This window comes from Bufo bufo, chromosome 11 (genome assembly GCF_905171765.1).
Source record: "Bufo bufo chromosome 11, aBufBuf1.1, whole genome shotgun sequence".
Classification (NCBI taxonomy): domain Eukaryota; kingdom Metazoa; phylum Chordata; class Amphibia; order Anura; family Bufonidae; genus Bufo; species Bufo bufo.
In genome coordinates, this window is record NC_053399.1 from 40,583,996 (window position 1) to 40,607,704 (window position 23,709).

General features: G+C 47.3%; 1 protein-coding gene across 2 annotated transcripts in view; it reads left to right on the forward strand.

The window, feature by feature from the left end:
- LOC120982456 (deubiquitinase DESI2-like) overlaps positions 1 to 23,709 on the forward strand; it is a 124,181-nt gene that overhangs the window by 98,444 nt on the left and 2,028 nt on the right. For both annotated transcript variants that reach the window (XM_040412611.1, XM_040412610.1), the window contains exons 3-4: positions 20,957 to 21,050; positions 22,597 to 22,738. In XM_040412611.1, the coding sequence (XP_040268545.1) occupies positions 20,957 to 21,050; positions 22,597 to 22,738 (236 nt within the window). The remainder of the gene's footprint in view (positions 1 to 20,956; positions 21,051 to 22,596; positions 22,739 to 23,709) is intronic.

The window sequence follows — 23,709 nt, forward strand, 5'->3', positions numbered from 1 at the left end:
ATACTTTTTTAAATATAATGACATGGGAAATAAAAAAAACCCATCACATATCTTAAAAACAAATGATATGTAACAAAAACTTGATTTACCCAATATCATTTTTCATTACACATTCTCTTTAACACCTTATGGACTCAGCCCAATTTTTTGCAAATCTGACCAGTGTCACTTTAAGTGCTGATAACTTTAAAACACTGACTTACCCATGCCGTTCTGAGATAGTTTTTTCGTCACATATTGTACTTCATGACACTGCTAAAATTGGGTCAAAAAAGTAAATTTTTTTGCATAAAAAAATACAAAATTTACCAAAAATGTAGAAAAATTAGCAAATTTCAAAGTTTCAGTTTCTCTACTTCTGTAATACATAGTAATACCCCCCAAAATTGTGATGACTTTACATTCCCCATATGTCTATTTCATGTTTGTATCATTTTGGGAATGCCATTTTATTTTTTGGGGATGTTACATAGCTTAGAAGTTTAGAAGCAAATTTTGAAATTTTTCAGAAATTTTCCAAATCCCACTTTTTATGGACCAGTCCAGGTCTGAAGTCACTTTGTGAGGCTTACGTAATAGAAACCACCCAAAAATGACACCATTTTAGAAACTACACCCCTCAAGGTATTCAAAACTGATTTTACAAACTTTGTTAACCCTTTAGGTCTTCCACAAAAATTTTCCAATATAATCCATTTTTTCCAGGAACAAAGCAAGGGTTAACTGCCAAGCAAAACTCAATATGGGTTGCCCCGATTCTGTAGTTTGCAGAAACACCCCATATGTGGTCCTAAACTACTGTTTGGCCAAACGGGAGGCCATAGAAGGAGGGGAACGCCATATGGGTTTTGGAAGGCAGATTTTGCAGGACTGGTTTTGTTTATACCATGTCCCATTTCAAGCCCCCCGTTGCACCCCTAGAATAGAAATTCCAAAAAAGTGACTCCATCTAAGAAAGTACACCCCTCAAGGTATTCAAAACTGGGTTTCCAAACTTTGTTAACCCTTTAGGTGTTCCACAAGAGTTAATGGCAGATGGAGAAAAAAAATTGGAATTTCAATTTTTTGGAAAATTTTCCATTTTAACCCTTACTTTATTACTGGAAAAAATGGGTTAACAGCCAAACAAAACTCAATATGGGTTGCCCTGATTATGTAGTTTGCAGAAACACCCCATATGTGGTCGTAAACTACTATTTGGCTGACGGCAGGACATAGAAGAAGGGGAACGCCATATGGTTTTTGGAAGGCAGATTTTGCTGTACTGGTTTAGTTACACCATGTACCCTTTCAAGCCCCCCTGATGCACCCCTAGAGTAGAAACTCCATAAAAGTGACACCATCTAGGAAACTACGGGATAAGGTGGTTGTTGTTTTGGGACTATTTTAGGGTAAATATGATTTTTGGTTGCTCTATATTACACTTTTTTGAGGCAAGGTAACAAAAAATTTAAATTCTAAAATTGTTTCTACATTCGCTATTTAGTTTTGGGGAACACCTAAAGGGTTAACAAAGTTAACTCAGTGTGACACTTGCCCCGATCATCCGTACAAGTGGTAACCCTTATCTAGCAGTGGGTGCATAAGGTCCCACACGAGTTTCCCGCTAACACCCAGAGTGGGGGGACATTCTGTGGGTTCAATACTGGAATCTCGCCCCTCGTACACACGAAATTTGTAAGTGTACCCTGAGGTACTCTCACAAATTTTGTACATTTTCACGCCATACCTCGCCCGCTTAGTGGGAATGTATTGGTGGAAACTGAGTCTCCCCTTGAACGCAACGAGAGACTTATCAACCGGGACCTCCCTTCCAGGTAAGTAGGCCTGCGCAAATTTGGCCCCGAAGTGATCGATGACCGGCCGTATCTTATACAGACGATCATAGGCAGGAACACCTCGGGAAGGGGGGGGGACATGCTGCATTATCTGCATAATGTAGGCATTTCCGGATGTCCTCAAACCGGGGGCGTGTCATGGCCATACTGTAGAGTGGGGTCTGGTAGAGGACGTCCCCACTCCAGTATTGCCTGACACTGGGTTTTTGCACTAGACCCATGTGCAGCACGAGGCCCCAAAACGTCCTCCTATCGGCTGCACTGACCGGCGTCCAGCCACCGGGTCTAGCCAAAAAGGAGCCCGGGTGCTGAGCAACGAACTGTTGGGCGTACAGGTTCGTCTGCTCCACCATCAGATTCACAAACGGGTCACTGAAAAAAAAAAAAAAAGTCCATTTCAGTGAAGCCGACTGTGGGAATCTGGATTCCTGGATTGCCAACAAAATCCGGAATCTCGGGCTCAAAATCCACTGGGGGACACCAGCTAAGTTCACCGGTAGGGTGCTCGTACTGGTGTGGGCCACAGGGTCCCTAGCATGTGGGGCCCCTGGCTCCGCCTGGCAGCGTCTCCGCCGCCTTGGGGGCTCATCGTCATCAGATGATGATGAGGAGGATGCGGATGACAAGAGGAACGTGGGGCGGGCCATGGGTATGTGTGCAGGGCCGGTGCAACCATATAGGCGAACTAGGCGTTTGCCTAGAGCGCTGGCCTGCTGGGGGCGCCCTGGTGGGCTCCCCCTGGCAGGGGCTGCAGCCCTGGGCGAGCGGCTCTTGAGCCACCCCCAGCGCCGTTACAGGGGGGCCAAGAGGTGGAGGTCCTTCTTAAATATGGCAGAGCAGGCATCTGCTTACCCTGATGGCAGGTGTCTGCTCTGCCAGTAAATTACCGGAGGAGAGGAGGCGGGCGGCAAGGGAGGCTGTTCTAGCAGCTCCCCACTCTTCCCTCGTGCGCCCTCTGTGATGCTGGAATATGACGTTATTCAGGCCCCGGCATACTAAACGGCGTGCTGGAGGACTGAGGAGCTGCACCACACTGGACCCCAGGGAGGTGAGTGTTTAAGTGTTTGACTGAGTGAGTGTCTGCCTGTGTATTTATGTCAGTGAGTGAGTGTATGTAGGTCTGTATTTCTGTCAGTAAATGTATGTGTGTCTGTGTGTGTCAGTGAGTGAGTATATGTCAGTGAGTGTGGATGTCTGTCGGTCAGTAAGTGTCTGTGTGTTTTTCAGTGAGTATGTGTATGTTTGTCAGTGAGTATATTTGTGTGTTTGCCTGCCAGTGAGTGAGTGTCTGTCAGTGAGGTTCTGGGTGTCTGTGTGTTTCAGTGGGTAGGTGTATGTCTGTCAGTGAGTGTTTGTCAGTGAGTGAGTGTTTGTCTGTCTGTCAGTGAGTGTATGTGTGTCTGTCAGTGAGTTTCTGTGTACGTCATTGTAACCGCCAGCTCTATGAGAAGGTCTGGCAGACGTTCTTCTGTACCTCTTGCATGATGTTCTTTGTTTTGGTTTCACTTTGTCATCTCCTTTCCTTCTCCCAGCTGTCACCTATTCACACTAATTGCCTCCCTTTATATTCCCTCCCATACTGCCTCACTTTGCGGTTTATATTATTTCCTGGATTGAAGTGATCACTGCTGGAGACTTCTGTTACTGCTTGTTCAGATAAGTCCTTTCTTGTATTGTGTTTACTTGCTGGCTTGATTCTAGGTGACCCTGACTTTTCAGGTGTCACACAGTCTAGGTACGAGGGCATGCAATCGTCTACCTCTGAGACCTTTGTATGAGCTTAGCAGTCAGGGTGAGCTCTTAGGGTTTTCCAGGGGTCACCTTTATGCTCCTTAGTTTGGGATCAAGCCAGTCGGATGTTTATCCATAACTTCCAGCTATCTGCAATATTATCCGTGACAGTCATTCAGTGAGTGTCTGAGTGCGTGTCTGTCTGTCAGTGAATGTATGTGTCTGTCAGTGAGTGTATGTGTACGTCATTTAGTGAGTGTCTGAGTGCATGTCTGTCTGTCTGTCAGTGTGTGTGTCTGTGAGTGAGTGACATGAGGGGAGGCAAAATGGATCTTTGCCTAGGGCTGCAAAAATCCTTGACCGACTCTGTATGTGTGTGCGCGTGTGTATGTGCGTGTGTATGTGCCTGCGTGTAAAACTTTATTGTATGTGCGTGTGTGTGGGGGCACGGGTGTTCACGTACTTTTTAGTAAAAAAAAAAAAATAGACAGGTGTTTAGAAAAAAAATAAAGTTCAAACTTGCTGATCAGCGGTACAACACTGATCAGCGGTGGGGCGGGCGATGCGCTAACAGTGGCCGGACGCTAAGAGTGCCGGCCACAGTCAGCGCACCACTAAATGGTGGTGGGCTGGGGGGGGGAGGGGGGTGCAAGTGGCAGCACCCCTGGGTGGGTCTAGGGTCTCACAGTTAAGTGCTGTGGACCCCAACCACCAGAGACAATAAAATCAGATAAAGTTTTTTTTTTTTTTCCCTAACTAACTCTTCCTTCTATCCCTGCCTAATCGTGCCTCTCCCTCACTGACCCTAACCTACCTGGAGGGTGATGGGTGCAGGAGGGTGATCGGTGCCGACGGGGGGTTCGCAGGAGCTGGTGAGGACGGTGCAGGTGCAGCAGCAGGAAGAGGAGGGGAGAGAGGAGCGCTGGGAGTTTGAATCTCCCGCCTCTCTCCCCGCACCAATCAGCACCAAGGACAGCACCGCCTCCCCCAAATGCTCGGACTGTGAATGGTGGTGTGTAATCACACCACCGATCACCGTCCTTTTCCAGTTCATCGGGTCACCGGAGACCCGAATGGACCGGAAACGCAGCAAACCGCAGGTCTGAATTGACCTGCGGTTTGCTGCGATCGCCGATGCGGGGGGGTCACATGCCCCCCCCCCCCCGGCGTTGTGACAGGATGCCCGCTGAATGATTTCAGCGGACATCCTGTTCCGATTAACCCCCGCCGCACCGCAATGTCGTTTTAAAGTTAGGACGTACCGGTACGTCCTGGGTCCTTAAGGACTCGGCAAACATGGCGTACCGGTACGTCCTTAAGGGGTTAAGCTCAGAAGGTAGTTTTATTTTAAGATTAGGCCAACAGATGCCATTCTACATTTTACCCAAATTAAATTTATATGAAATGCACATCCACCTTTGAAAACTGTAGACTAATTAGCCTTTACCGACAAGCTGACAACCCTAGCATTTACCAAAAGGGCTGGCTTACCATTTATCCTATACTACTATTATAATGTAATGGTTTAGACATCAAGACACTGTGCAATGGCCAACTGCAAAATGAAATGGTTAGGTCATAGGTTTCAACAGTCCCAATTTGGAGGGATAATCCTGATTTTATTGCAAAGATTCTTAGGTTTCCATTTCCTGGGCAGAATGTGATGTCCCACTCCCTCCTCCTTGTTGTTTTAGCCACGGCTTGCTTTGTACATGGTGTAAGAATGTACCTGGAATCATCGTGAATGGAAGGTATGTGTCACCGAGGTTCCTGGCCTCGGTAAAGTAAGAGCCGGTATTTTATGTGTCAGCTGCAGCTATTGCTAATTGACACCTAAAGATTTAGCGTGGCTGTTATAGCTGATCCGGGACGGCTCTTACTGGGAGTAGTCAAAGAGATGGGTGGGTAACTACTCTCCATGTTCCAGGCTGGGTTTTGCCAGGCATAAAAACCAGTCAGCACTGCCAGGTGTGGTGGATTTACCTCCCTCTGATAGTGGAGCTCAGAATTCTGTGTGCTGTGAACTGAGGGCTGTGCTGGGATTTGAGGTTTGAGCCGGGCTGGAGGACTCAGGCCCCTCTAAAGGCGAACGGGCCGCCTATGGACTTGATTAGGCTGAACGGCTAACAGGGTGTGAATTAACCACCCAGGAGAAAAGGTGACTTTTATTGTTTATGGACTTTCCTTGTGTGCGAACAAACACCAAGCCACCTGCCTTTTGTGATACACCTTATCTGCATTTTGTTATACACCAATGTGTGAATAAACACCACTGTTTGATTCAAGAACTGTGTACTTTGCCTCTGTGCTGCACAAGGCTAGTCCTAACTACCAGAGCAAATCCCCACAATTGGTGGAGGATGCGGGCAAGCGCAGTGAGGCTGGCGTGAATGCCGATATATTTTTGGGTTTGCATTTTTGGGCACAATTGTATGTCGTACAACAAACCAGCTGTATTTCAACCAGTGCCCCATGACAAAATAGAGGCTGTTGTGAAGGCCCTTATAAAGGCTAATTTGCAGCAGCAAGAGACCAACTTGTACCAACGGGAGGCTACTAAGCAGCGGCAAGCAACCAACCAGTTGCTGCTACAACACGTGATGGCTTTGCAGACAGCAGGAGCAGCCCCAAGCGTCCACGATGCCTGGAAAGCAGTCCGTGCAGCGATCCCTAAGATGACACCCGCAGACGACATCGAAACCTACTGGGCCTGGGAGAATGTGGTAATACTTTATGGTGTACCCCAACAACCTGGGGCCGAGTTGATGTTTCCCCGTTTTGTGGTCCACCAGAATATGCTATATCGGGTAAACCAGCTGCGGGGTGAACCTGTTGAACAGTTGGTGGTGCCCGGGGCCTATCGAAAACTTGTGTTAGAGATAGCCCACCAACATGTTCTCGGGGGTCATCTGGGACTGCAGAAGACACAGGACCGGATACTACAACAGTTTTACTGGCCCAGTGTCTTTAGAGAGGTCAATGACTTCTGTAAGTCTTGCCCGACCTACCAAACCACTAGCCCCCAGCACCTGTTCTGCAGTCCTTTAGTGCCCCTCCCGATTATCGAGGTACTATTTGAGAGAATCGCTATGGATCTCGTAGGCCCAGTACTGATGTCTGCTAGGGGGCACCAACACATCTTGGTTGTCCTGGACTAGGCCAGTCGGTACCCGGAGGCGGTGCCACTGCAACATACATCGGCCAAACTTATAGCAAAAGAGTTAATGGAGATGTTTTCCCGAGTGGGGATACTTAAAGAGGTTCTGACTGACCAGGGGACTCCTTTTATGTCCAAGGTCATGCGGGAGCTCTGTAAGTTGCTGAATATCAAACAGATACAGACATCTGTCTATCACCCGCAAACTGACGGCCTATTAGAAAGGTTTAATCAAACGTTAAAAACTATGTTAAAATGAGTAGTATCTAAGCATGGAAAGGACTGGGACCTCCTTCTGCCCTATCTTCTGTTTGCAGAGAAGTGCCCCAGGCCTCTACTGGGTTCTCGCCCTTCGAACTACTATATTGCAGACATCCACGTGGTCTGTTGGATATAGCCAAAGAGGCGTAGGAGCAACAACCCACACCATATAAAAGTGTTGTTCGTATGTAAACCGTGTTGCCGCTGGCAAATGAACATATAGAGGCAGCTCAGCAAGCTCAAAGTCGGGTGTATAATCGGCAGGCTCGGGTCCGGATCTTTAACCCGGAAGATCGGGTTTTGGTTCTGGTACCGACAGTGGACAGTAAGTTACTGGCTAGGTGGCAGGGACGCTGCGAGGTACTTGAAAAGGTTGGAGAAGTAAACTACAAGGTACACAAGCCAGGGCGGCAGAAGCCGGACCAGGTGTACCATGTGAATTTACTCAAACCGTGGAAGAATAGGGAGACCAGTACTGACGATAGCCCACGGCCGAGTTTTCTAGGGGGAGAGGTTCTGGCCCCTCACTCTGATGTAAGGGAAGCGGTTGCCACAGTGAAGATTGTTGACAGCCTGTCCTCTAAACAGACTCAGGAGGCCAGGGAGTTCGTCAGCAGGAACACAGATGTGTTCTCAGACCTCCCTGGACGCACTTCCATAATCCAGCATGACATTGTCACTGAGCCTCAGGCCAAAATCCGGTTGAAACCATACCGGGTACCCGAGGCTCGGCGACAGGCCATCTCTGAGGAAGTACAACTGATGCTGCAACTAGACGTCATCGAGGAGTCTAGAAGTGAGTGGGCCAGCCCTATAGTACTGATACCCAAACCGGACAGGACGTGTTCTGGTTCTGGCCAAGCTGCCAGTTCGGTTGATGTACTGCTCCAAATTAATTAATGTACGTGCACGGAGAGATCAGACTGAGACAACTCACAGCAAGGAGTTAAACAGGATCTCTGGTTTATTTTCTGAAAACAACACACAATACATAGGTTTTACGGCAGGGAGGGGGGGTGAAAGATAAAGTATATCTTTTCTATTGGCTACGAACACTCTATGCTTTTCTGTAACCTTGACGGCCAGAAGAAGAAATTCCTCCACCCTCCCCCCTTGCTCGTGGGAGATACCGTTACTTCTTATTCTTTGTAACTGCTTGCTTGAGCTGAACGGAAACCTCTTTGTAACTGCTTGCTTGAGCTGAACGGAAACCACAAAAAAACACATGATAAAACACAAAGTAAGATTCTAGTTTATAGGTGTTGGCTGAATGCCTGGCCGCCATCTTAGCTAAACATAGTCCTCAACAAGCAAGTATCCATTTTGTATTAATAGTCCATAACAGTCCCCCCTTGGAAACTTGATTGTAGACTTTCCCTTCGCCTAGCGAATCCCCTGGGCATACCATTCGTATCCTCTTCACCTGCAGTGGAGACAACCTACCCCTTATAGGTAGGCTCCCGGTTGCTCGGACTTGTGGTAATACCCTGGGATTCATCTCACCCTATCTCAGCCAGGCATCATTGTGAGGAGGGGGAGCTGTGTTGAACGATGTTTCCTTCTGTCCTTCCTCATCGTAGAGGAGCATAATAGGTCGTTCATCAGTTTTCTTCATTCTTTTTGAAAAGCGGGTCACACAAATAAGAACGAGCTTAATCACTACATATATCACCAATATTATTAGGGCTACCTGCAATATTACTTGGACAATTCCCATGAACCAACCCCCAATACCTTTGAACCAGTTATTGGGGTTAAGGGAAGAGAAGGTATCAGACCACCATGTATCTTTATCAGCTTTATGTGCATCCAGCCATTTATCTCTTAAATCCGCCATCTTCTCTATATCCACCTTAACTTGCAAATTACCCTGCGGGTCTATGTAATGGCAACAAGAGGGTCCCACAATCTGGCACATACCTCCATCTTTAGCTGTAACATAATCTAGAACTAATGTGTGTTGGTTGGTGACAATGATTAACTGGTTTTGCACAATGTTTGAGGTATTCATAAGTCTCATCACTTCCCTGTCCTTGTTTGTACTGGATTTAACTTGGTGTATACTAGTGAGAAAGATGGTAGAATTAGACAGGTCAATCAGTTCAGAAAGGTCCAGGGGTATTGCAAAATAAAGCATACTGGTTGAACTCACGGGACTGTGGGTACAGATCCAACAATCTCTCAGAGTTTCAGTCTCCTTCAACCCCTGGACTAAAATTTGATGGTGCCGTATCAGTGAATTGTCCCATTCATCACCCAGTGGCGTGAATACTGCAGATATGCCCACTGTCAAAGTCATGATCAGTATGTGAATCCTCATGGCTTATGGTTCCTGGGACGGTGGGACAGCCTTCACTCTTTTACAATGTGAAGCGTGGATCCAGGTGGGTCTCCCTTCGAGTTTCACAGAGGTTGGGGTGGTCAGCAACACCTGGTAAGGTCCCTCGTATCGTGGTTCGAGGGTGCTTCTGACGTGTTTCTTGACCACCACCCACTCTCCAGGTTTGAGAGTGTGGCTTCCCTCCAGGGAGTTAGGATCTGGAATGGAAGAGAAAACTTGTGCATGTATATTAGACAATTGCTTGCTCAAGGCTATCACATATTTTGCAACAGATTCATAATGCATTTGTAACTGTTGTGGGAAATACTGTCCCATTCTTGGCCCTGTTCCAAATAAGATCTCATATGGGGTTAGTTTGTGTGGGGGCCTTGGTGTATGCCTAACTGAAAAGAGGGTTATAGGCAAACACTGAACCCAATTAAGCCCTGTCTCCCTGGTCATCTTCAGCATTTTAGATTTTAACACCCCGTTCAATCTTTCGACTTTGCCGCTGCTTTGGGGCCTGTATGGGGTATGATACGCCAGGTGTGACCCTACCATCTTCCAGACCTCTTGGGTTAGACTAGCAGTGAATGCTGGGCCCTGATCACTCTCAATGACCTCAGGTACTCCGAACCTACAGACAAGCTCCTGCATCAGTTTTTTTGCAGTAGTGGTTGCTGTCTGGTTTCGGACGGGGTAGGCTTCTGGCCACCCAGAGAACAAGTCTATCACTACTAGCACATATTGAAACCCTTGGCACATTGGCATCTGGATATGATCGATTTGTATCCTCTGAAAGGGATATAAGGCTTTCGGGAGACATTTTCTGGGAGTGGGCTCGGTTCTGCCGGGGTTACACTCTGCACAGATGAGACACGCTTGAGTATGTCTCACCAGGACAGGGGTTATCCCTGGGGCCACCCATATTTTGTCAATTAGTTCTTTCATGATGGTTTTGGATTGGTGGGTGGGCCCATGGGCCACTGAGGCTATTAGGGGATAAAGAGCTCTGGGTAGGCAGACTCTCTTTCCTTGTGTCCAGAGTCCAGATTCTTCTTCGAGGGCTGATTCTTTCAGCCAGATTTCCTTTTCCCTGGGAGTGGCCTGTTTCTGCATTTGTTTCAGTAGGTCCCATGTGATTTCTTCTTGTTCCAGGTCCTCCTGTGTTATCATAATCTGGTCTGACTGGACTCTTTCCTCTTTCACTGCTGCTTCCTTGGCCGCTTGGTCAGCTAGGGCGTTTCCTCTGGCCTCAGGGGTGTCAGCTCGAGTATGGGCCTTTACTTTGATCACTGCCACTTGGTTGGGCAGGAGTACTGCTGCCATTAGGGCTGCTACTGCTGCAGCATTCTTAATCGGGGTTCCTGCAGCTGTGATGTAATCCCGGGCCTTCCATATTAGTCCAAAGTCATGAACCACTCCAAAGGCATATCTAGAATCTGTGTAGATATTGGCGGTAGAGTCTTTTGCCATGAGGCAGGCTTCAGTGAGGGCAATGAGTTCAGCTTCTTGTGCTGACTGGTCTGGGCGCAATTGTCTTGCACACAGCACTTCATGTTCACTTGTGACTGCCCTGCCTGTATGGAACTTCCCCTTGTCATCGGCGTACCTTGAGCCGTCCACAAAGAGAATCCAATGAGGGTTTGTCAGAGGAGTGTCTTGGACTGATGGTGGTGTCCCTACTTCAGCTTCCATCATTGTGATGCAATCATGGTCTTGTTCCTTGTAAAGAGAGTCGGTTGAGGCCCATAGTTCTTCTTCCTGAAGATCCTCTTCAGCATATAGATCAATAAAATCTTCAGAATCTCCATTATACTCCCCCCTTGGAAGAGGAAGGAGTGCAGCACGATTGAGGATGTGGCACCTCTGAATGGTGACATTATCTGGCAGAAGCAAACTACACTGAAGCCGGAGGTGGCGCTGTGCAGTGAGGTGTTTAGGTTGAGTCTGCTGGAGGATGGCAGAAATGTCATGGGGAGCCAGAATAGTGAGGGGATGACCCAGCACAACGTCAGATGTGACGTTTAGAAGAGAGCTGGCAGCATGGATAGCTCTGACACAGGAAGGGGCAGCTCTGGCTACCGGGTCAAGACGCTTAGAATAGTAACCCAAGGGTCGATTGCGGCCACCATGAGTTTGAGTGAGGACTCCAGTGGCGAGACCTTGGCGTTCCATGACATACAGCCGGAAAGGAAGGTTGTAGTTGGGGATGCCAAGAGCAGGGGCAGATGCAATGGCGGCCTTCAATGACTGAAAAGCTTCTCCGGCCTCCATTGTCATCTGGAAAGGAGTAGCAGCATTGCGAGGTATACAGTCATATAAGGGCTGCATGAGGACAGAAGCATCAGATATCCAAGGCCTGCAGTAGGAGATGAGTCCCAGAAAGGTTTGCAGCTGATGGGGAGTGTCCGGGAGTTGGATGTCAGAGATAGCCTTCTTCCTCGCCTCAGTTAGGTGCTTGTGACCTTGAGAGATGCAATGACCTAGGAAGACAACTTTGGGGAGACACAGTTGTAGTTTGGCTTGTGAGACTCGACATCCAGCAGAGGCTAAAAACTGGAGAAGTGAGACAGATTTTGTCATGCAGATTTGGGGAGAGACCGCACAGAGGAGAAGGTCATCCACATACTGGAGGAGTTCCACATCCGGGTGATCTGCTTGCCAGGGTTGCAGAACAGAGGACATAGCCTTGCTGAAGCAGGAAGGGCTGTTTTGAGCCCCTTGAGGCATAACAGTCCAGGTGTACTGTTTGCCTGCATGTGTGAAAGCAAAAAGAAACTGACATTTCTCATGTAAGGGAACAGAAAAGAATGCATTGGCCAGATCAATGACAGTGAAAGTAGTGGCAGTGGGTGGAATGCCAGCAAGGAGTGTGTGCGGATTGGGGACAATAGGTGTCTCAAGAACAGTAGCCTCATTGACAGCTCGGAGGTCCTGCACCATGCGGTACGTTGGAGGCTGTCCTTTCTCCCTTTTCTTCCGAACTGGGTAAAGGGGTGAGTTACAGGGAGAAGTAGTGATCTTGATTGCCCCATTCTGCAGGAGGGCCTGCACCGGGAGGGTAATAGCATCCTGTTGTGAGATAGAAAGCGGATATTGCGCTTTGTATGGCAGAACCTTGGGATCCTTCAGGGTCACAGTGACTGGTGGGACATTGAGGCATCCGATATTCTGGGGTCCTCTGGCCCAGAGAGTATCGGGGATGAGGTGCAAAATGGTTTGCAGCGAATCCCCTTGCTCATATGAATCAGTGCAGAATTTTATTGTCAGACATCCAGCAGCCGTGGGTGTCACATAATTTGAGTGAAAACCACAAAGACCAAGAAGCAAGACAGTTTCTTATCAGAAAGAGGATCTTAACACAGAAACGAACATTTCTGTGAAAAGAAAAAAGGTGGGGGTCAACTGATCCCCCGTAGCTGTCCTGCAAAGTGGTGGAATGATCTGCTAATCTTGCTTTCGCCCATTTCTGCAGTTGTTCTATAAAGAATTCTCCAGACTCATGATCCCGGGGGTCAAAGTTAGCACCTTTAAGTTCAGGGATGTGGATTTGATCCATTATCAGTGTGGAGTATTCACCTGTCTTGTTTTCCACTATACTTTGCAGGTCCGACCATGTGCACCCATAGGTTTGATGCACTTGGGACAGTTTCCTGAAAAAGGGCATGGGATGGGTCTCAGGGTCAGGCAGTAAATTCACTATAGTGAATAACTGTTGTGGGGTGAAAGACACATATTTTGGTGGTCCCTGTGGCCGGTTAAGTGCTAGGGCTTCTTTCAGTGTCTCAAGGTTTCCCTGCTCAATTTTCTGTAAGTTCTTTTGTAACTCTGTAATCTGACCCTGCAGTATTTGATCTTGTGAACGTCGTGATGGGCGCACGACCATGGGCACAGTCCACTGTGGTGCCAGGGATAAAGTTGGCGGATTACCGTAGTCTGTCGGGGTACCCCGCGAAGGAGTCTGCATATTACCCGGTGCATTTTGTATGCCCATTGTGGATTCTGCAGCACCGTCTGCATCCCCCTGTTCTGCTTCATCAGGTTGCCCTCCTACCATTATAGGAGTAAGGGTGGCAGGTGAGTGTGGTAGCATGAATGTACCATCCGGGTTAACCATGGGGTACAAGGTAGTAGGAAGGGGCAAGGGTGACATAGGAGTGACGGGGGGGTCCGGACCGAATGATATTAAAGGTCCGTTCATGGGCGTTGCCTGGGGACAAGATGGCGCTGTAGCTAACACGGGAAGTGATGGGACGTGCCGGGGAGTAGTTACCAAGGTGTGGTTTTGTGGGTGGGGAGCCCCACAGTGAAGGCACGTATCACGGGAGGAGGGATTCTGTTGACCACATGTTTTGCAGGTCCACCCACCTGCTTTCTTCCCGGCGCCATTATAGGGTGTTGGCAAGTCATGTATCAATGCAACACCAGGTTTACAGAAATATCTCTGTCTTTTCTCATCAAAATTTTGTTCTCCCCCCCGTCTGTTCAAATTCTTTACTACAGTCCAACCACACACGGACCATGTCTGTCAGTTTATCATCCTCTAACTTCTCTCTTTTCTCATTCAACAACGTCTGCCGCATAACAGGGCAGTGTGCCACCTTTTGGTATGTTATACAGATGTAGCAGGGTTAGCACTTAAACTCTTAACTCAAATTTCTTAAATCATCATGTTATCTTGAAACAAAAGCCATTGAAAAGCAATTGAAGGTGTTTGCTTCTCCGGTCTGCCACGTACTGTTCGGGTGAACAGTAGCCCTTCGGGACACTTTCCTCATTTCCCATCTTCTGGATCCTTCACCTTGTTCTGGACAACACAGAAACCCGATATAACACGTTGAGCCTAATGTCCCACACACTCTGGGTAGACACTGGCCGGTCTCCTCCCTTCTGTCACAGGCACTTTAGAAGACCTTTGGGTTTCTATCAGTCTGTGTTTCCGTTACAAAGGGTCGCACATTAAAAACAATAAACCACAATACATCAAGGAAGAACCCTTGCGTACTGTCTAATCGTCTCTCGCACCTACTGGAGCCGCCTAAAGACCTCTGTATAAAGTAATCACTGGACGTGAAGACCTTTGAGTCCCGGCAGCACACTCTGGGCTACCCCGAACCGCTCTCCACCCATCTGTGATCGTCCCCTTTATGGAGATTTGAGTCAGACGCCGGGCTGAACTCCGATACAGGCACACAGGAGAACTCCGTGTCTCAGTCAGTGATACTTGTCAACAGGGTCTTCACAACTTATAGGCACAACACAGTACATCAAGACTTTAAAAAACATATGGGGTTCTTACTTTCATGCCCTCGAGGACGTCCCAGACTGCTTCCGCACCCCTCCCTCAGACAAACTCCAAGAGGCTACACCAGGGAACAATTTATGGGCAAGATGACTCAATTTTCTCACCTCATATCACGGGTTGCGATCCCGGTGTCCGTTAGTGCGCCTCTCCTCGTCTGGTCTCCGGGGGTACGGGAACAGAGGGTCCAATCCTCGAGCCCCACGTTTGGGCACCAAAATTGTTCTGGTTCTGGCCAAGCTGCCAGTTCGGTTGATGTACTGCTCCAAATTTATTAATGTACGTGCACGGAGAGATCAGACTGAGACAACTCACAGCAAGGAGTTAAACAGGATCTCTGGTTTATTTTCTGAAAACAACACACAATACATAGGTTTTACGACAGGGAGGGGGGGTGAAAGATAAAGTATATCTTTTCTATTGGCTACGAACACTCTATGCTTTTCTGTAACCTTGACGGCCAGAAGAAGAAATTCCTCCACCCTCCCCCCTTGCTCGTGGGAGATACCGTTACTTCTTATTCTTTGTAACTGCTTGCTTGAGCTGAACGGAAACCTCTTTGTAACTGCTTGCTTGAGCTGAACGGAAACCACAAAGAAACACATGATAAAACACAAAGTAAGATTCTAGTTTATAGGTGTTGGCTGAATGCCTGGCCGCCATCTTAGCTAAACATAGTCCTCAACAAGCAAGTATCCATTTTGTATTAATAGTCCATAACAGACGTTGCGGTTTTGTAACGATTTTTTGAAAATTAAACAAAGGTATCTAAGTTCGATGCGTATCCCATGCCCTGGGTAGACGAGCTGATTGAGAGGTTAGGACAAGTCCTGTATTTTTCTGTTTTGGACCTTACCAAAGGGTATTGGCAGGTACCCTTAACGGAGGCTGCCAAAGAGAAAACGGCTTTCATCACACCGGAGGGGTTGTACCAGTATAAGGTGTTACCCTTTGGTCTGCATGGCGCCCCCGCAACTTTTCAAAGGCTAATGGACAATGTGCTGTGACCACATCGTTGGTATGCTTCGGCTTACCTGGACGATATTGTCATCCACAGTATCGACTGGGAAAGTCACCTGCCCAAAGTGCAGGCTGTAGTAGACTCCCTTCGAAAAGCTGGACTAACCGCTAACCCAAAAAATGTGCGATAGGGTTAGAGGAGACAAAATACCTGGGGTATGTCATTGGGCGTGGAGTTATCAAACCCCAAGTAAACAAAATAGAGGCGATAAGAAATTGGCCCCGACCTGTCACCACTAAACAAGTAAAGTCGTTCCTAGGAATGATAGGCTATTACATGAGATTTGTTCCCCACTTTGCCACTATAGCCGTACCCTTGACAGAGCTCTTGAAGGGACGAAAATCAGTGGTGGTTCATTGGGATGATCGGGCTGAAGAGGCTTTTTCCACTTTGAAGTTGGCCCTGTGCGGGTCCCCTGTTTTGGTGACGCCCGACTTCAATAGGGAGTTCGTGGTAATGACAGATGCCTCCGAAGTAGGCATCGGTGCTGTACTCTCTCAGGAAGTCAACGGGAAGAAGCATCCCGTTGTCTTTTTAAGCCGCAAGCTCACCCCAGCCGAAACCAGGTATAGCATAGTGGAGAGAGAGTGGGCACTCGAGTCTCTCCGGTACTATTTGTTGGGGAGAAAGTTCCGCCTGGTGACTGACCACTCCCCTCTCAAATGGATGAGCCAGGCCAAAGAGAGAAATGCCCGAGTCACCAGGTGGTTCCTGTCCTTACAGAACTTTAAGTCCCGTAAAACACAGGGCAGACCGGTTGCAGGGAAATGCGGATGCCCTGTCCTGGGTATACTGTATGCCAGGTGTTCACCCCCTCAGGGTTGAACAAAGGGGAGGGGGGGGTATGTAAGAAGGTACCTGGAATCATCGTGGATGGAAGGTATGTCCCACCGAGGTTCCTGGCCTCGGTGAAGTAAGAGCCGGTATTTTATGTGTCAGCCGCAGCTATTGCTAATTGACACCTAAAGATTTAGCATGGCTGTTATAGCTGTCCGTTACCCCTGATGAAGCCAGATTAGCTGGTGAAACATGTTGGGGGACAGTTTAGTGACTCTGAAGTCAGTGTCAGTTCCAGCTACAAGTATTATTAGCAGAGCATGTCAAAGTTTGAACAGTGTTTGCACATAGAATCCTCTATAGCAGGGGTACTCAACTAGTTTTATTAAAGGTCCACATACCAGGGTCTGCAGTCAGGTGAAGGTCCGAGCTGAACGCCAACAGTAAAGATGCCATGCGATCATGTGAAACATGTGCGTGGGGCGCTCTGACGTTATAGTGGAGCGCCCCGGGTAAGTCCCAAAATTAGTAATGGCCACATTAGTGCCCCAGTAAGAATAATGTCCCCATTAGTGCCCCCAGTAAGAGTATTGCCCCCCTTCTCTGCTTTTGCAAAAAAATAAAAATAATTTGCATTCACCTGGCTGCGGTGAACATTCGCTGCTGACTGCAAGCTCAGGACCGGTGCTCTAACGTGATGACGTCTTGTAGGTCCTGTCCTGAGCTTCTAGTCAGCAGGGAGTGTTCTCCACAGCGTGAGCAAATGGAGGTGGAGGTACTGTAATACAGTGTTTCCCAACCAGTGTGCCTCCAGCTGTTGCAAAACTACAACTCCCAGCATGCCCGCACAGCCAAAGGCTGTCCAGGCATTCTGGGAGTTGTAGTTTTGCAACAGCTGGAGGCACACTGGTTGGGAAACACTGCCGTAATATATATTTTTTTTTACTAGCACAAGTAGCGGTGGAGGTAAAGGCTGTACTAATGGGCGCGTGGAAGCGCTCATTAGTAAGGGTACTTTCACACTTGCAGCAGGACGGATCCGACAGGCTGCTCACCCTGTCAGATCCATCTTACCACTACTTCGCCGTGCCGGTGCTCTGTGCCCATCGACTATAATGGGGATGGGGGCAGAGTTACGGCGCAGCACGGTGAGAGGCCGCCAGACTAAAAGTACTACATGTCCGACTTTTTCGTCTGGCGGCCCCCTCAAAATAATAAACATTGGTGGCGCAGTGTGCCCCCCCATCACAATAAACATTGGTGGCGCAGTGCGCCCCCCCTCAAAATAATAAACATTGGTGGCGCAGTGTGCCCCCCCATCACCCCAGTATAATAAACATTGGTGGCGCAGTGTGCCCCCCCATCACCCTAGTATAATAAACATTGGTGGCGCAGTGTGCCCCCCCATCACCCCAGTATAATAAACATTGGTGGCGCAGTGCGCCCCCCCATCACCCCAGTATAATAAACATTGGTGGCGCAGTGTGCCCCCCCATCACCCCAATATAATAAACATTGGTGGCGCATTGCGCCCCCCCATCACCCCAGTACAATAAACATTGGTGGCGCAGTGTGCCCCCCAATATAATAAACATTAGTGGCGCAGTGTGCCCCCAATATAATAAACATTGGTGGCGCAGTGTGCCCCCCAATATAATAAACATTGGTGGCGCAGTGTGCCCCCCAATATAATAAACATTGGTGGCGCAGTGCGCCCCCCCTCAAAATAATAAACATTGGTGGCACAGTGCGCCCCCCCATCACCCCAGTATAATAAACATTGGTGGCGCAGTGCGCCCCCCCCAATATAATAAACATTGGTGGTGCAGTGGGCAGTGCCAATGAGGGTTAAAAAATAATTTACTCACCTCCTCCAGTTGATCGCGTAACTGCCGGTCTCCAGTTCTTACTTCTTTCTTCAGGACCTGTGGTGACATCACTGAGCTCATCACATGATCCATCACCATGGTAATGGGCCATGTGATGAGCTCAGTGACGTCACCACAGGTCCTGAAGAAAGAAGTAAGAAGCAGTTACGCGATGAACTGGAGGAGGTGAGTTAATTTTCTTTTATTATTTTTAACCCTCATTGGCACTTCCCACTGAGCCACCAATGTTTATTATAATGGGGAAGGGGGGGGGGGGCGCACTGTGCCACCAACGTTTCTTATACAAATACAGGAGGCGGGTGCTGGAATCAAATAGCCGGCACCCGACCTTTGTGACAGGGGGCTGCGATCAGCTACAATTAACCCCTCAGGTACCGCACCTGAAGGGTTAACTCAACTGCAGCGGATCGCAGCTCTCTGTCACAGAGGTCGGGTGCCGCTATTTGATTCCAGCACCCGCCTCCTGTATTTGTATTACAGGTCAGTTTTCTTCATTGGTGGCGCAGTGGCCACAGCCCCTCCCCTCCTCCTCCTGCCTCTTCTTATTGGCAGCGGCGGGGACAGCAGCAGCAGCACAGGGGGGAGGGAGAGACTCCTCCTGCGCTGCTGAGAACTATCATCTCCTGTGCCCCGCCGCTGTATTGAGCAGAGCTGCCAGAGTGTGCAGGAGGAGGAGCGCTACATGTGGAGGGAGCCCTGTCTCACTGCGCTGTGGGACAGGTGGAAGTGCGCCGGTAAGCTCCTCCTCCTGCACGGCACAGTGTGCAGGAGAGGAGCAGCGCTCTGAAGGATGGCCGGGGTCCGGACAACTGGCGGCCGCGGTCCGTATTTGGACCGCGGTCCGCCAGTTGAGTACCCCTGCTCTATAGCAATACAGATAGGACGGTGCTGTACAGGTCTGCTAATACAGTATTCAAGTGTGTGAAGGCACGGGGATACACATGCTGAAGTACTGACAGGGCATCAGATAGTTTTAACTCTTTCCTTAGCTCACTTTCCTTTCACTCAGCAATTCTTAGCAGATTCATTAAAAGTAAAGTTTTAATTCAGTTAGGTTTATGTGCTCTGTTGACAAACTGAGCAGCAGATTATGACAGAATGGAATAGCATCGACAATGTTGTGCACTTTATGTATGTACTTGATGTCATGATATCTTATACCAGTACTGTCATAAGTTGACATGGAGCTCCTACAAGGAGTTTTTGTTATTTTGTAAAGTTTAATCTGATGAAAACTTTAATAAAATCTGATTAATCAAAAAAGTAAAGTTTTAATATCTGGGACAAGTGAGGTCAATAGCCTAAATAGGCTTAATCTGTTGATCATCTATTATGGGTCATCATAAAATAATGACCATTTTTGACCATCCTTCACCTGAGATCCCCCCACCTGAACATATTTCTAAACGTTGGCAATTATACCATGTACAGAGACGGAGGCTTGGGTAATTCTATACCATCACTGCCCTCTAGTCCCAGGATGCCCCTTACTACCACTACTACTATTTCTGCCAAAGGGTCAGACATACATAAGGACTAGTGATGAGCGACAGGGGTCATATTTGAATTTGCGATATTTCGCGAATATTTTGTAGAATATTCGTCGAATATTCGCTATATTCATTTTTTTTGTCGAAAAATTGGCAAGGTAATGATCGCGTAATATGTGAATATTACGCGATCAATACAGGTGTGGGTCAAAAACGAATACATAGCACTATATATTAGTTTTTTAGAATATTCGTCATTTTTTTTTACATCTAAAGTTATGATTCCTCCCTGCATAAGTTGCTTGTCAAGCAACTTAAGCAGGGAGGAATCATGACTTCAGATGGAAAAAGATGACGAATATTCTAAAAAACTAATATATAGCAATATATTCTATAGTGCTATATATTCGTTTTTGACCAACGCCTGTATTGATCGCGTAATATTCACATATTACCCGATCATTACCTTGCCGATTTTGAGTTAAAAAAAAAAAAGACGAATATTAGAAAAACGAATATATAGCACTATATTTGAAATATTCGTGAATTCTCGCAGTTGCGATATTCACGATAAATATTCGTAATTCGAATATTCGCGTTCAACACTAATAAGGACCTACCTGCTTAAAGTTGACCTATCCCCTCTCCTGACATGCCTGTTTAAATAGCTTCATGCATTCCCCATGTAATAACAATTCAGGAGCATCTATTCTTATAGCTCTATGTTGCGCCATTCCTTTATTATTTCTACTAGAAGTTATGAATGAATTGCTAGCAGACTGCAGTAAGGGTACAGAGAGGGAGGTAACAAGTTAGGGATGTGTACCTGCACAGACTCACTCTATCCAATCAGTGCTGCCATTTTCAGACTGTACAGGTACACCCCCCAACTGGTTACCACCCCTCTGTACCCTTACTGCTGACTGCTAGCAGTTATTCATAACTTCTAGTTGAAATAATAAAGAAATGGCACAACAAGACTAGATGCTCCAGAATTGTTATTACATGGGGTATGCATGAAGCTATTAAAAGAGGCATGTCAGGAGAGGTGAAAGGTCCTCTTTAAATCTTTGAAAGTCCTCATTAAAGTTGGTGAAGTAGATAAAAGAAAAGACTGTATTATTTTCACTGAAACCATCCTATTTGTCTGCACTTCTATAATTGCAGAGTTTGCCTATGGAGGACATCCCTACCCATTTAGTGGGATATTTGAGATCACACCTGGCAGTGCAGTGGAACTTGGAGAAACTTTCAAATTTAAGTAAGATTTTGTACATATTATATTTATATCTTTTTTTCACAAATTCTACAGTGAACCAACATGGCAACTAACATGTTTGCTATATTCTAGACCAAGGTGAGGAGTCGAAGGCATTATCCACTCCTCACCTTTAAAGGTCATCTGTCAGCAGATTTCTACCTATGAAACTGGCTGACCTGTTACATGTGCGCTTGGCAGCTTAAGACATCTGTGCTGGTCCCATGTTCATATGTGCCCGCATTGCTGATTAAAATGATGTTTTAATATAACCAAGTAAGCCTCTAGGAACAACGAGGGCGTTACCCTTCCTCCTAGAGGCTTTGCTCTCTCTGCAACTGCTGTGCCCTCTGCAGTGAAACCGGCAGTGAAACCGTCATCATGGTTGACCGTGTGAATCAAAGTGCAGAGGGTGCGGCAGTTGCAGAGAGAGCAGAGCCTCTAGGAGTAATGGCAACACCCCCTGATGCAAGATGCCTTCAGCTGCCAAGTGCACATGCAACAGGTCAGCTAGTTTCATAGGAACAAAGATGACCTTTAAAATAGCTGTGCCAGTTTAATTATTGGATACAGGTCCAAAATGACCAGGCAGCAGGCACAGTGTATTTTAATGGAAGCTGCAGTGGTCACTTTAAAAGGGATGTCCGGCTTTGGAGCCGACTGCAGTCCTAACCTGTACCCCCTACAAAACCAAAAAAACACTACTCATCGTCCTCAGCCTCTTCGCTGCTTTGTTCCCGGTCCCAGTGTGATTGTTTGCAGAAGTCAAGGGAACAAGCTGCTTCCTGGTCCCACAGGGACCAAAAACCAGCCAGGAACAGAGAAGCAGCTAGGCAGCGGACAGGTGAGTAATAGTAGTAGTTTTTTTTTGTAAAGGGGCACATGTGAGGACTGTAGGGGGTTGTTGTCTCCAAGGCCAGACAACGCCTTTAAGAAGAAAGTGGCTGTTCTGTATAGGAAGATGATCAGGCAAACAAGGGAGCATGGCTTCACACATCTTCGAAAGCTTCAAAAGGACATAATTTAGTAAGTTGCCTATGCTAACCTAAATACATGAAAGTATACATTTGCAACAGGGATTTCCCAGAAGACAGCCAGGAGATGCATAGCAATTTACCAAAGTGAATCAGAAGTGAATTTTTGAATAATCTGAGGTCAAGGCAGGCAGAGTTCTTGCAGAATTGACTAGGGTCAGAGCCGGCAGAGATCAGAAGTGAGGTCACAGATTTAGCCAAGTCAAAACCAAGAAGAAATAGCAGACAAACATCTTAGTGGAGGACTGGCACCTACAGGACCTATGTCTCGGGCATGGTGGAGGGTCACAAGAAACCTTTGGTACATTTTAGCCACCTTTAAGAAGATGGGAATGACGCACTTGCAGGAGATGGGTGGTGGAGAAGACATGGGACATATTGAAGCAGAAATAGCGCAAGCTTTCTGACCACCATTTTTCTTCCTAAGTGCCTACAGTCATTAGAAATGGACACATCTGCTTTTCTAACTAGGTATGCCCCATTACTGCTGTATATCTAATATCTGTGTCTCACAGGGAAGCTATAGCACTTGGCACAACGGATTTCACAGAAGAAGACATCGATAACATCATGGAGGAACTGGGGAAGGAATACAAGGGCAACGCCTATCACTTAATGCACAAAAACTGCAATCATTTCTCTGCGGTTCTGGCTGAGGTTAGTAACGTGGTGACCCCTGTTCATCTGCATTTAACTCCATCTCATTTCACTAAAATCCGAGGTGGGGGGGAGGGGGACGGTCCCTAGATCGCTGCTGCTGTTGTATGAACAGACCAGACAGCAGTTGTAATAATATTCACACACTTATGGCTGATGTGAGATGTGAAATGAAGGTGCACATACATAAAGGACCCATGCCGACTCATATTTTTTATATATTTCTGCAAATTATTATTGCAGGAGAAAGCTTTTAGCCATGGTATATAGATCACAGGGTCCGGCCATGTCAATATCTTTTCACTGGATTATGGTAATGACACGTTGGCCCAAAGTTGTAGCTAGACCTGCCTTTATCCAGGAAAATCATTCCGTTTGCTACCTTAGCCCTGTGTTTAAATACCCTCATCAAGGGGCCCATTAGCGCCCCCTAGACATATGCCCCACCTGCTACTCCCTTGCAGCAGTCAGCCCTGGTATATGGCAAACATATATTTAAAGGGGCTGTCGGGGGATATCGACCATCTATATCAAATCAGTGGAGATCCGACTACTGGCACCCCTTATGATCAGGTACCTAAAGAACATCAGCCTCTTCATAGAGCAGCGCTGTAGATTGTATACTGTGTTCAGTATTGCAGTACAAACCCATTCACTTGAATGGGACTAAGCTGCAGAAAGACTATGGGGGTCATTTATGATTAGATATACACCACTTTGTGCGCCGCAATCTGTGACTTTTCTCCCTTTTCCGCTGCTCATGCCAGGTCTAAAAAGGGGGGGACCGGCCGTCCCGTCTCATTTATTATTTTATACGCCTGTTTTAGGCACAGAAAATGGTCTAAATCTACACCAGCAAGGGAGCTGGCGTAGATTGAGACATGTGTAAAGTCCGCCTAAGTTATGTAGAGGCCGGCGCCTCTACATAATTTAGGCAGATAAACCGCCAGCGCAGGTGGGACGAAGACCGG